Source organism: Carassius carassius, chromosome 7 (assembly GCF_963082965.1).
Source record: "Carassius carassius chromosome 7, fCarCar2.1, whole genome shotgun sequence".
Taxonomy (NCBI): Eukaryota; Metazoa; Chordata; class Actinopteri; order Cypriniformes; family Cyprinidae; genus Carassius; species Carassius carassius.
Window position 1 is genome coordinate 26924353 of NC_081761.1, and position 12689 is coordinate 26937041.

The 12689-nt window shown below is 39.6% G+C and overlaps 1 protein-coding gene across 1 annotated transcript in view; it reads right to left on the minus strand.

Moving 5' to 3' along the window:
• LOC132143809 (mastermind-like protein 3) overlaps positions 1-12689 on the minus strand; it is a 124738-nt gene that overhangs the window by 47793 nt on the left and 64256 nt on the right. The window contains exon 2 of the mRNA XM_059554359.1: positions 6019-7590. Within this exon, the coding sequence (XP_059410342.1) occupies positions 6019-7590 (1572 nt within the window). The remainder of the gene's footprint in view (positions 1-6018; positions 7591-12689) is intronic.

Genomic DNA, 12689 nt, shown 5'->3' on the forward strand with positions numbered 1-12689 from the left:
TTCTTGGGTCTGGCATATCGCATCTTCCTCTTCACAATGCCCAATAGATTTTCTATGGGGTTAAGGTCAAGCAAATTTGCTGGCCAATTAAGAACAGGGATACCATGGTCCTTAAACCAGGTACTGGTAGCTTTGGCATTGTGTGCAGGTGCCAAGTCCTGATGGAAAATGAAATCTGCATCTCTATAATGTTGGTCAGCAGCAGGAAGCATGAAGTGCTCTAAAACTTCCTGGTATACAGCTGCGTTGATCTTGGACCTCAGAAAACACAGTGGACCAAGACCAGCAGATGATATGGCACCCCAAACCATCACTGATTGTGGAAACTTTATGCTGGACCACAAGCAACGTGGATTGTGTGCCTCTCCTCTCTTCCTCCAGACTCTGAGACCCTGATTTCCAAAGGACATGCAAAATTTACTCTCATTAGAGAATATAACTTTCAGCACCACTCAGCAGCAGTCCAGTCCTTTTTGACTTCTGACGCTGTCTGTTGTTCAAGAGTGGATTGACACAAGGAATGCAACAGCTGAAACCCATGTCTTGCATACGTCTGTGCGTAGTGGTTCTTGACCACTACGCACTGATTCCAGCTGCAGTCCACTCTTTGTGAATTTCCCCCACATTTTAAAATAGGTTTTGTTTCACAATCCACTCCAGGGTGCGTTTATCCCTATTGCGTGTAAACTTTTTTTTCTATCACATCTTTTTCTTCCCTTCGCCTCTCTATTAATGTGCTTGGACACAGAGCTATGAACAGCAAGCCTCTTTTGCAATGGACTTTTTTGTCTTGCCCTCCTTGTGCAAGGTGTCAATGATCGTCTTTTAGACAACTGTCAAGTCAGCAGTCTTCCCCATGATTGTGTAGCCTACAGATCTAGACTGAGAGACCATTTAAAGGCTTTGCAGGTGTTTTGGGTTAATTAGCTGATTAGAGTGTGGCACCAGGTGTCTTTAATATTGAACCTTTTCACAATATTCTTATTTTCTGAGATACTGAATTTGGCATTTTCCTTAGTTGGCAGTTATAATCATCAAAATTAAAAGAAATAAACATTTGAAATATATCAGTCTGTGTGTAATGAATGGATATTATATACAAGTTTCACTTTTTGAATGGAATTAGTGAAATAAATCAACTTTTTGATGATATTCTAATTATATGATAAGCACCTGTATACAAAAAATGTTTTGTCTTTTCAAATCTTCGATTGAGTGTCATTATATTTATAAAATTGTCTCATGTGGATTTATTGATTGAGACAGCCCTTAAAATGGTTGATTCCCTGATCAGTGCCTTGACTACTACTGAACAAGGGAGCTATCTGAGATGCACCCTTTGTCTACATCTTGGCGATTTTTAAAATAAGATGCTCTGAAGTGTTGTGGCACTTGAAAAACTCATTAACTTTTTACTGTGAGTGACAACACTGTGACCGTTCCAAGATGGTAGAGGCTTGGACATGTCAGGAACAGCTGAATGTGGCATCTACATATACATAGCTTTGCTAGCAACCACTTAGTAAGCAAACATTCAGCAACCACCTAGCCCTCACAATGTGTTAAACCACTTAAAACACCTTAAATAGTTGTACCATCAACAAAATTTCACAGACAAAAAAAGTCCATTGCCTAATGTCAATAATGTAGTGATGAATGTAGCATTGCTCACACAGATGGCATTTTGGAACCCAGCAGCTTTCTGTTGTATAACATGGTAAATTATCTTCAAGTTTAACCTGTTCTAAAATCTGTGTTTGGAAATCATTCGCCGTTACATTTTTATCCAATTAATGGATTTCATCCAAGAAAATTCTGCGAAAAATGGTAGATGTGATGGCACCTTTAGAATCAACATTGTAACGCCCCAGCAGCTACATACAACACCCAACGACCTAGCAACAATTAGAACACATTAAGCCCCAATTCGGACAGTAATTGTTTCTCATATGAACATATGTAAAAATAAATTTACATATCATATCAGTGATAAAACTAATGGATTCGGATGGCAATTTACAGTGGAGAAGCAAGTTCTGTGATCCTACGAATTTTATTTACAAATGTTTTCTTATCATTGTGTAAAATGCATTTAAAATAACTTATAAATGTATTCTTATTATTCCAAGCATATTTTATAATATATAATCCTATTTATTATCTGATAATTTATTTTGATTTATTTATTTACAATTTTAAAATGTGTATTTCAACCAGATATATATCGTGTTTAATTATATACAACTATAGCCCGTGTATTTTCCTGTTTAAAAATAGGAAAATATATGCGCTATAGTTGTATATAATTAAACACAATATTTATCTGTTCGAAATACACATTTTAAAATTGTATTGCATGCCTGCTGCTGCCATGAAGAAGACCCATTTCGAATGTTTATGGGCTTTTCTTCTCTTTCTGCTTCCAGTCGCTGTGGTGGAGCAGTTATGAAGTACTGTTATTGAAGTTTTGTTCTTTGAAATACTTTCCAGCATTTCAGAAATAAATGTGCATGCAAATTACACCGAAGTACGTTACTTTGAGGTGTTCGGGAGTGCTCAAAAAGGGTTTTAAACACTGAATTTTGAATCGAGATTTGGACAGCAATTAATTTACCACACTACCATTGTGTTTGTCAAAAAACTGTAGTTAATTCGGCCGGGGATTTTTATGGGGGTGGTGAGAGAAAAACACTGACATCCTGGATTCAGATGGCATTAAAATCACAAACTATCTCTGTAAATGGTGAAAATCGCTTATGTCCCCTTGAGAAACAATTAATGTCCGAATAGGGCTTTAGAAAACCACCCAAGAAATGCGCTAAAACCCAAACAGAAGACTTGGAATTCTCATAGTAACACCCTGGTAACTACTCCTAACACCCTTACAACCACCAAACAAAGCCTGAGCAATCTCCCACAACACGCTAGCAATGTGCTTTGAGAAACATCTCAGAACACCACATAAATTGCTTAGTAATGCCCTGGAAACCACCTTGTAAGCAAACATCTAGCAACTATCCAACATAGCAAGTTCTGCTCTGCTAAGTACCATTCATAGTTTCTTTGTAAATATATAAAACAGGCTAGGGTTGCTGATTGAACATTGAACACAAACAAGAGTGTCCACCAAAAGCATCCAAAGCTGTTTAATCAATAACCTTATGGCCTGTCTATTGTCTAGCATGAAAGAACCAATACGATGCTAAATTCAAAATGCGTTATCCAATCAAAACCATTCCTCAATTCCTCAACTCCAAATGAGAGTGCGTGCACAGAGTACCTAAACAACAGTTATAGTGAAGTTCTGAAAGCAAGATGCCCATAATTTGACAATATAATGAAAATATAACATTCTCCCTGTTTTCTATTCATTTTTGTAAATCAAATACAGTGTAATTAAAAAGTCTGAGAACACTAGTGGAATAAAACCCTTCAGTTTTTGTTGTATTATTATTAAATATAATCTTATCAGCAACAAATCTGAGTGAAATTTTGAAATGACTGAACACATTTTTTTAAACCTGTATTTAAAATAGCAGATTTTCAATTTGTTCTCAGTGTTATAGACCCACACCTTTTGTGTGAAGCCAAAAGCCACCTTTTGGTTTCATTTCATACCATGGAGCAACTAATTTACAAAACGCATGTGGTGGGATTTGTTATTGATTTTCTAAAGCAGAGATCTGCACACAGGTAACACTTCAAACATTCTCTATGGACAAAAAGGACATTATGATATAATGATAAGCATTGCATGCAAATTGTCTGAATTTAGTGCCTGAGCTAAGCTAGCATCTTTTGGTTTGCTAACACAAATCTTAAATATTTCGCTAGCCACTGCACTGCAGGTCGATTATCGTTCTAATTGGTGTGTAACAAGATTTACCAGTAATAACTACAAGAACCGGAGATGATGCTGCGCTAAAAGGAAGCAAAGAAGTAATTCTGATATGCAGACCTCAGGCAAAACAAAAATTAGCATTAGCAATGAAGACACCAGTTTGGCAGGTCTTAGGTGGCTGAGAAAACATGATGTGAAGAATTAGCAAATGTTTATCAGGATTATATCTACTTTATTCAAAGCAATGAAAGCAGAATTTTTGTGCAGACATGTTCATAGAGCAAGCATACCATATGATACTATACCAATTAAACTGAGAAATAAAAACATCAATAGTGTATTTAGGAGGAGGGAAATTAGAAAAGAGCACGAATTTCCCTTTTTCATACTCTATTCTCTTTCATAGTACCTTTCTCCCATTTAGTTTCTGATTTATTTTACACCTTTTCCATAATTCATACCATCTTTTACTTATGATCTACCTTAATTCTGCTTTTTCTCTCATTCTCTCTCTTTCTCTTTCTCTCTACCTTGTTTCACTCTTCTGCTGCATTTTCCTCAGGCTGAAAAAGAACCAACCATCATAAATCTATCCCTTTATTGCTTCTGAGGAGAGAGAACGAGGGAAATAGTGAAGGGAGGGGGGACACGGGAGATGCAGGAAAAGAAAAAAATAGAGGAAAAGGGGTGGAGGAATATCTAATCTCAGAGCAAGAGCTACAGGACCCAATGAACAGATGGATGAAATGAAAGGAGGAGAGAGAGGGAGCTTGGGAGGGGCTGAGGATATCACCATTAATGAGAATAATTTACAGTTCAGAAGCTAGCAGACTCGAGACCTCTTCAGTAACTGAGACCACCACCCCTCCAATTACAAAAGTATTTTAGCACTCATGGGTGACTTTTTCCATGTAAACCTTAGTCTAACTAAGGAATTGTGTTAGATAATCATGCAACAGATAGTAACAAATTTCACACTTCCCATTAGCTGTGGACTGAAGGCCAGTTGTTACAACCAATGAGCGACTGGCAGTGACATTTAAATGACCTGTAATGAGTAATTTCAAAATACTATCAATTCCTGAGACTGAAATAAAAGCTTCTCTCTTCTTTTAATGTCGCCATTTGCTCTTTATTTCAAGGAAAGGATGAGGGAAAGGGATTCTGGCGGCCACGGGGACATCGGAGGTTGGCGCATAGGCATAAATATATTACAGAGTGTCGATTTCCTCTTCCAAGAGCTAGCTGTTGCTCAGGGCAACAGGAACCATTACTGTCCCACTGCACAACACAGATATAAAATCCAAAGTAATGGGTAAGGACTTATCGGTTCGACTCTTAGCGTGTCTCTAGGCAAACTGCCTGATGCTGAAGCATTATCTGAATGATTAAGAGTTAGCTTTTAGTTTTGCATAGTCAGACGTTTGTCTAAAATTTCACAAATGTAGCATATTTTAACATCCACAAAAAGAGCCATGTAACTGACATGTTAAAGAAACCAATCAGAGGTCTGATATTTTAATGCAATTTGAAGCAGGTTTATCTGAAGTAGATTACACCACAATAATAGAACAATTAAAAAAAAATAATAATAATGGTCCAGCAGTCTCCATGAATCACTAGCTATATAGAGAAAACACACAAAAAATAAATAAATAGTGCATTAAGACTGGTGTGCTATATGCACCTGACAGTCAATCAACGGACTGTGAAGAGACCAGTGGACTTTTTGTGTAAAAAGAAATTAAAACGGTTTAGGCAAAGTGGAAGGCTTGATCTATATCTATCTATCTAACCAATCTTTTTTTTTTTTGGAAATGGCTAAAGCTTTAAGAAAGTTGTCGCTTACATACATTCCCTGGCTTCTCATCCAAAAACCTACCAAATCAGATTATGACAAATTTAAAATAAAAGTTGGCAAGTGTCAACAACAAAATGTAAAACCACTGTGTTTGTCCCAAGCACAGGCTAACAAAGATACAGTATACCATTAATTGCTGACATAACTCTAAAGCCGACAGCTCAAATGTAACAAAAACCATCCGACCACAAAAATCCCAAAGATTAGCTAATACACATCCAATTTACAACTGCTGCCCTGGTGCATGAAATATTCCATTCAAATATTGATATTTTTCTCTCCATAACATCTCATGAATAAAAATCAAGGAACTTACCTGTACATGCTGCTGCATAGAGCCATATGGCATGCCTTGACTCAGCGCTTTTTGCTTTATCATCATCATCCTCTTCTGTTCTTCACTTAAATGGGCTGACTGGTTGGGCATTGGACCTGGAGCTTGTGGTGGCCCACCCCCGGTGCCCTGCATGTAGGGCATCATCGGGTTTTTGGCTTGATTGGCCATGGGTGGCGTCATCCGCTGACCCATGTGGTCTACTCCACTGAAATGAGTCAGCGGCTTGGTGTTGCTATAAGAGAGCTGCTTATTGAGGTTGTTTTGGGCAGCCAAGTTATTAGGTTGCTGCTGCTGCTGTTGCTGGTTGAGCATGTTCATGTGGTTCTGTGGGAGGTAGTTGTTCATGCTTGGTGCTTTTGGCCCCATTGTGTTGCCAGCATTGAAAGCCTGTGTATACATCATGGGGCTATTTGGTTTGTCTGGGTTAAAGGGTCCACTGTATGGGCTTGTTGGTGCTCCTGCAGGTGACCAGTTTGCTGCTTGGGACTGCTGTTGGTGTTTTTGTTGGACAAGTTTGGCACGTTGCTGCTGCTGGGCAGCCATTTGCTTCAGCTGCTCGGCCGGTGAAAGTTCAGAATTGGGCGGGACAGGTACACCTCCACCTGTTCCCCCTGATCCAGGACCACCTCCTGTTACTGGAGTTGATGCCATGGGGCCAACGCCAGGACCTGCATTCATCATAAATCCATTCCCGGGCCTTGAGGCCTGGGTCTGCGCTTGGGTGGGAGTTTGTGGAGAACGTGCCACGCAGTTAGCAGGTGATCCTGATGGCATTCCAACTGCTGGTGACTGCTGCAAGGGTTGCTGGGGTGGTGTCCCATTGGCAGCAGTTGCAAACGGAGGACCAGAGGAAGATGGTCGCACCTGAGGTGACCCCATGGGCATCTGTCCACTTTGCGGTTGCGGTGTACTGTTGGGTGCCGTAGCTACAGAGTTAGGTGCTGGGTCTTGTGCAAGCTGCGTTTGTTCTGTTGTGGCCCGTGTGAAGTCACTCACTTCCTTTTTATCCTCAAAGTCCTCATTGAAAAGGTCGTGCATGTCGTCCTCAGGCACCGTGTTGGCCAACTCATCAATCAGTTCCTGCCATTCCTGGTCATTCAAATTGATGTCAGAGAATAGCTTGTTCTGATTTGAAAGCGAAGTTTCCGAGGACTCAATTCCACCCCCATCATCCAAAGGCTCTTGTTTCATGTCCTTTAGCAGGCTAAAGCCATCTTCCAGCTCCAATGAACCGTTTAGTTTAATATCAGGCATTCCACCATTTTTGCCTAAATCCTCGGGTCGTCCAGTAATATGGTTTGTACCAGCATTGCAGTTGCCGGTTCCGTTATTTGAGGATGCACAGTTGTTGCCCGAGGGCAAGGTGGGTTTGATATCAATTGGATGAAGTGGGGAAATGGGTGGGAGGCTACCAAGAGAGTCCATTCCAGTGCATCCTTCCTTACGGAGACTCTTTGCACTGGGAGAATAACTATTATCACTGAGGCCATTTTGGTCACCATTTAAAGGAGACCGGGCACTGTCCAATTTCCTCTTCACCGTTTCCTGGAGCTGAGAGAGAAATTGAAGAGAGAAAAATTGTTAGAATGCCTCTTCAAGTCAATATGAAAACAACGAACAATACATTTTCATAATATTGTTGTCATACATTAACAATATCTTGTAATGCTATACCTAGTGAAGCAGTCTTGCAGTGTATAAATAGTCAGGCATGGTGCTATTCAAACAATTATTTACATTTCAGAGCAGAAGGACATCAGAGTGGTTTCTAGTCCAAAATGGCAAAATTTACATAGGTAATATATTCTTGCTATCAAAACTTCACTTCACGATAGAAAAAGTTTTCTGCCAATGATTAAACATTCACTTGATATTTACTCAAAGTGCCTTGCTCTTTTTGTTTATCTGATAGTACAGAACATCTTTCACTAAAGTGTTGTTTTGACATTAAATGAGGGCAGGTATTTTGATCAACACAAACTACAGTGGCTCACATCAGTGATGTCAAACAGTCCGTAACTTTTATATTTTCTAGCAAAGCTGTGATAAAGTGGATGAATTAGACTGACTACTCAAAGGTAGTCTTAGTGTGCTCATCCAGCAGCATGGTTCAATGAAAATTAACAGGTCCATTTTTTAAAAAATTTGATTTTTTTTTTTTTTTTTAAACACAAGGGCACTTTCTATCTGACAGTCAGATCAGGTTCTCATGAACTCTTAACCAACCTAATTATGCAAGGCTACATTTAGACTAACTATTGAACTAGTCATTCAACTGACTGGCTTGTCTGTTTTGAAAATATGTAGTTTTGCACATTCCTGTTTTACTGGCACTGCACACATAGACAAACATATGAATTCTCACTGCACAGAGAATCACTGATAGGAGGGAAATGGTGATGGTGTCAGTTATCACTTCACAATTACATAGATAGAGAAAAGAGAGAGAGAATAGAGGGGAAGGAATCAGTTGCCAAACAAACTGAGTTTCATTGTTCACACATGGGCACAATTTTATCCCACAATGCTCTTCTGCTTAATTTGTCTCAGCTATTAAGCTGTGTCTAAGCCGCTCAACACAAGCATGCTAGACAGTAGCACACATGTACATGCCAACAGAGGTTAGGGACAGGAGACAAACCTTAAAAATTCTATTACTACCTTAAATATCATTACATATTGGCACAATCAACCACAAATAAGGAGGGGAAAAAAGTGCAATCAGTCATAATATGAGTTTAAGCATTCCTCCAGTTAATTCACAAATGAGTCAGTTGTGTCACTTTGCAGACAGTCCCTTCCCTCTCACTATTGCAGGGCAGTGCAGTAGGGAACGAACAATGGCAAATATCGATGGGGAAAGAGTGATAGATGCCTCCTGAGAAGTGAGGATAGAAAAGAAGGTGAAAAGTGTTTCCCATCATCTCTCCTCTTCATTCTGTTTGTGCTAATGACTCTCACAGTGAACACATTTAATGGTGTGTTAATTACAGAAATGAAGTGTGTGCGTAAACCCAGAGATGTAGATGAACCGCAAGAACATTAGCAACAAATTCTTCCCATACACAGTAGCAGGATTCCACCCACCTTATTAACTTATCCCAGTGGACTTCGGTGTGTGTGCATGTTAGAAATCTCACACACACACCACCGAAACATGCGAAATGAGATTCTGAAACAACAAGATTCATGGATCTTCTCTCCGAGCCTCCTCCGAGGCAATACGTCTAGTCCCCCTCCCTCCTTCTATCTCTTTCTTTCAGTCTGTCTCTCCCTACATGACCAGAAGAACAGTGAGATCATGATGGGAAACAAGAATGGCTGATGCTTTCTGGCTAGCTTTATGCAAAAGAAGGAGATAAGCAGGATAAAATGAGGCATGCACACACATACAAAACATGTTCTGCTGCAGTCTAACTCTAAGACTTTTACACCGTCTGGCTATGCTGAACAGACACAGCATGTACTGTAAGCTATACTGTAGCAAGCTCAAATATGACCCTCGTGTTCATGTTGGCTATAGGTCTGCGTGGGGTTGCATCTTTCATTGTTACACCTTTGTCGTGTGCAGCAGCTAAGGGGGTTGTCAAGGCAACCGTTGTCACGACGGCTGTCAATATTCGTGCCGTTTATCATGCCATAAAGACGATTAGGATGACTGTCACTCACACGGAGAGAGTGAGTGATGGGGAGAGAGAGCACGAGAGAAAGAAATCAACGCAGAAATCAAGAACAACGTGGCTCAGATAAAACCGGCTGCATTCACAGAGTCAGTGTCGGGGACTGACAAAGATATTTGTAATATTGTGCTGTAAATACTGCGTTTATGAACCGGTAACCAACTGTCAAAGCATACAACTATAGCTTGGAGTGCCACCAGTGGAAAATAAAAGAAAATAAAATAAAACAAAATAAAATAAAAAAATTTGCAACGTTTTTCATTAAAAAAAATTAAACACATTAGTGCACAATTTTCCACACCACAATCAGTCAAGCTCATATCACCAGCAAACTTACACTCATTTACATCCTTCTCTTCACTCTCTGAGGCAGAAGTCTCAAAACTCATCCTTTCTAATCACCGTACAACTTGCCCGCTTGATCCTATTCCATCTCATCTCCTTCAAGCAATTTCTCCTGCAGTTGTACCTGCACTCACTCACATCATCAATACATCCCTCCACACTGGTGTTTTTCCCTCATCATTTAGACAGGCACGTATAACTCCACTACTTAAAAAACCCAACCTCAATCCATCTCTTTTAGAGAACTACAGACCAGTTTCCCTTCTTCCTTTCATTGCAAAAACACTTGAACGAGCTGTGTTCAACCAAGTCTCTACATTTCTCACACACAACAACCTCCTTGACAGCAACCAATCTGGCTTCAGAAGTGGACATTCAACTGAGACTGCCTTGCTCTCAGTTGTTGAAGCTCTAAGACTGGCTAGAGCGGAATCCAAATTTTCAGTACTTATCCTGCTTGATCTGTCCGCTGCTTTTGACATGGTTATCCACCAGATCCTCCTGTCAACCCTACTGGCAAAAGGCATCTCAGGAACCACACTTCAATGGTTTGAGTCTTACCTATCAGATAGGTCCTTCAAAGTATCTTGGAGAGGTGAGGTGTCCAAGTCACAACATCTAACTACTGGGGTGCCTCAGGGCTCAGTTCTTGGACCACTTCTCTTCTCTGTCTACATGGCATCATTAGGTTCTGTCATTCAGAAACATGGCTTTTCATACCACTGCTATGCTGATGACACTCAACTCTACCTCTCATTCCATCCTGATGATCCGACGGTAGCTATTCGCATCTCAGCTTGTCTAACAAACATTTCTTCCTGGATGATGGACCATCACCTTCAACTCAACCTTGCCAAGACAGAACTGCTTGTGATTCCACCAAACCCATCGTTTCATCACAATTTCACCATCAAGTTAGGCACATCAACCATAACTCCTTCAAAAACAGCTAGAAGCCTTGGAGTTATGATTGATGATCAGCTGACTTTCTCAGACCACATTGCTAAAACTGTCCGATCCTGCAGATTTGCTTTATTCAACATCAAGAAGATCAAGCCCTTTCTTTCGGAACATGCTGCACAACTCCTTGTTCAAGCTCTTGTTCTGTCCAGGCTGGACTATTGCAATGCCCTCTTGGCAGGTCTTCCAGCCAATTCTATCAAACCTTTACAATTAATTCAGAACGCAGCAGCAAGATAAATTTTTAATGAGCCAAAAAGAATACATGTCACACCTCTGTTTATCAATTTGCACTGGCTTCCAATAGCTGCTCGTATAAAATTCAAGGCATTGATGTTTGCCTACAAAACTACCACTGGCTCTGCACCCATTTACCTAAATTTGTTACTTCAGACTTATGTGTTAAATGTTCCCTCCTGGTGGAATGACCCCCCCAACTCTATCCGGACAGCTGAGTCCTTAGCCATCTTCAAGAATCGGCTTAAAACACATCTCTTCCATCTTTATTTGACCCTCTAACTTTAACACTCACTATTCTAATTATATTCTTTAAAACAATCTAACTACCTTTCTAATCTTTTTATATTCTCTTTTCTTTTCATTAATAATGCAATTGTATGTGTGTGTGTGTGTGTGTGTGTGTGTGTGTATGTGTAAAGACCTCTAACACTAGCTTGCTCTATTCTTTTTTTATTTTGTTTTCTTTATATTATATTTTTTTAAATCCCATGCTAGGTGTACAGTGTTAACCTAACTGAGACTTGTTTTAGCACTTATATAGCATTGCTCTTTTTGTTGTTTTTGATTGCTTCCACTGTCCTCATCTATAAGTCGCTTTGGATAAAAGCGTCTGCTAAATGAATAAATGTAAATGTTGTAAATGTAAAATAAAATAATTAAACCTCTGTATATAATATTGTCATCACTACTATTACAACTAAATATTAGTAATTACAATTAATATATACCATCATTTACTAACAATTATACTTTTGTCTTCATAAATTGTATTGTGACAAGCACTAAAATATATTTAATATTTATTATAATGAATGTAACATTATTATTATTATTAACTATTTAACTATAGGTGGTTTTCATGGTTAGTTTGCCACTCATTTCTAAGTTCTATTAAAAGGAACCATAATGACCAGTAAAAATAGTACTGGAAAACACATTCTGCAATGAGAACATGTCCTATTAATGCCTTTTAAATTTGTGGATGACTTTGCTAAGCCTTTTCTCACTCCACTCCTGCACCCTATTGGTCCGTGTGTGATGAATCCTCTCAGAGTGGCACACGATTGATATCAATAATGATCATCTTCCTGCAAAGACTCTGCATGCTAATTGAGGCGTAATTAGGTATGTTTAGCACCCACCCCCTCTAGCAAACATCTTCACTGACGACTGGGGTCGAGTGGTATGGTACGGATGCTGTAACTAGCGACACTACAAGCCAACAGACAGAGACCCATCTAGCTAGCAGCATTTGGCTCAAAACCGCCGTAATAGGATAAGACTGACAGGATAACCTCCCCCTAGCTTTAACTAGCATGGCAGGGTTAAGAAAATATGCGGCAGAGGTAGAGACAGGAAGAGAGAGAAAGTCTGTTCATACGTGCGTGTGTGTGTGTGTGTATAGCGGGGGGAGGCTGATGTTTG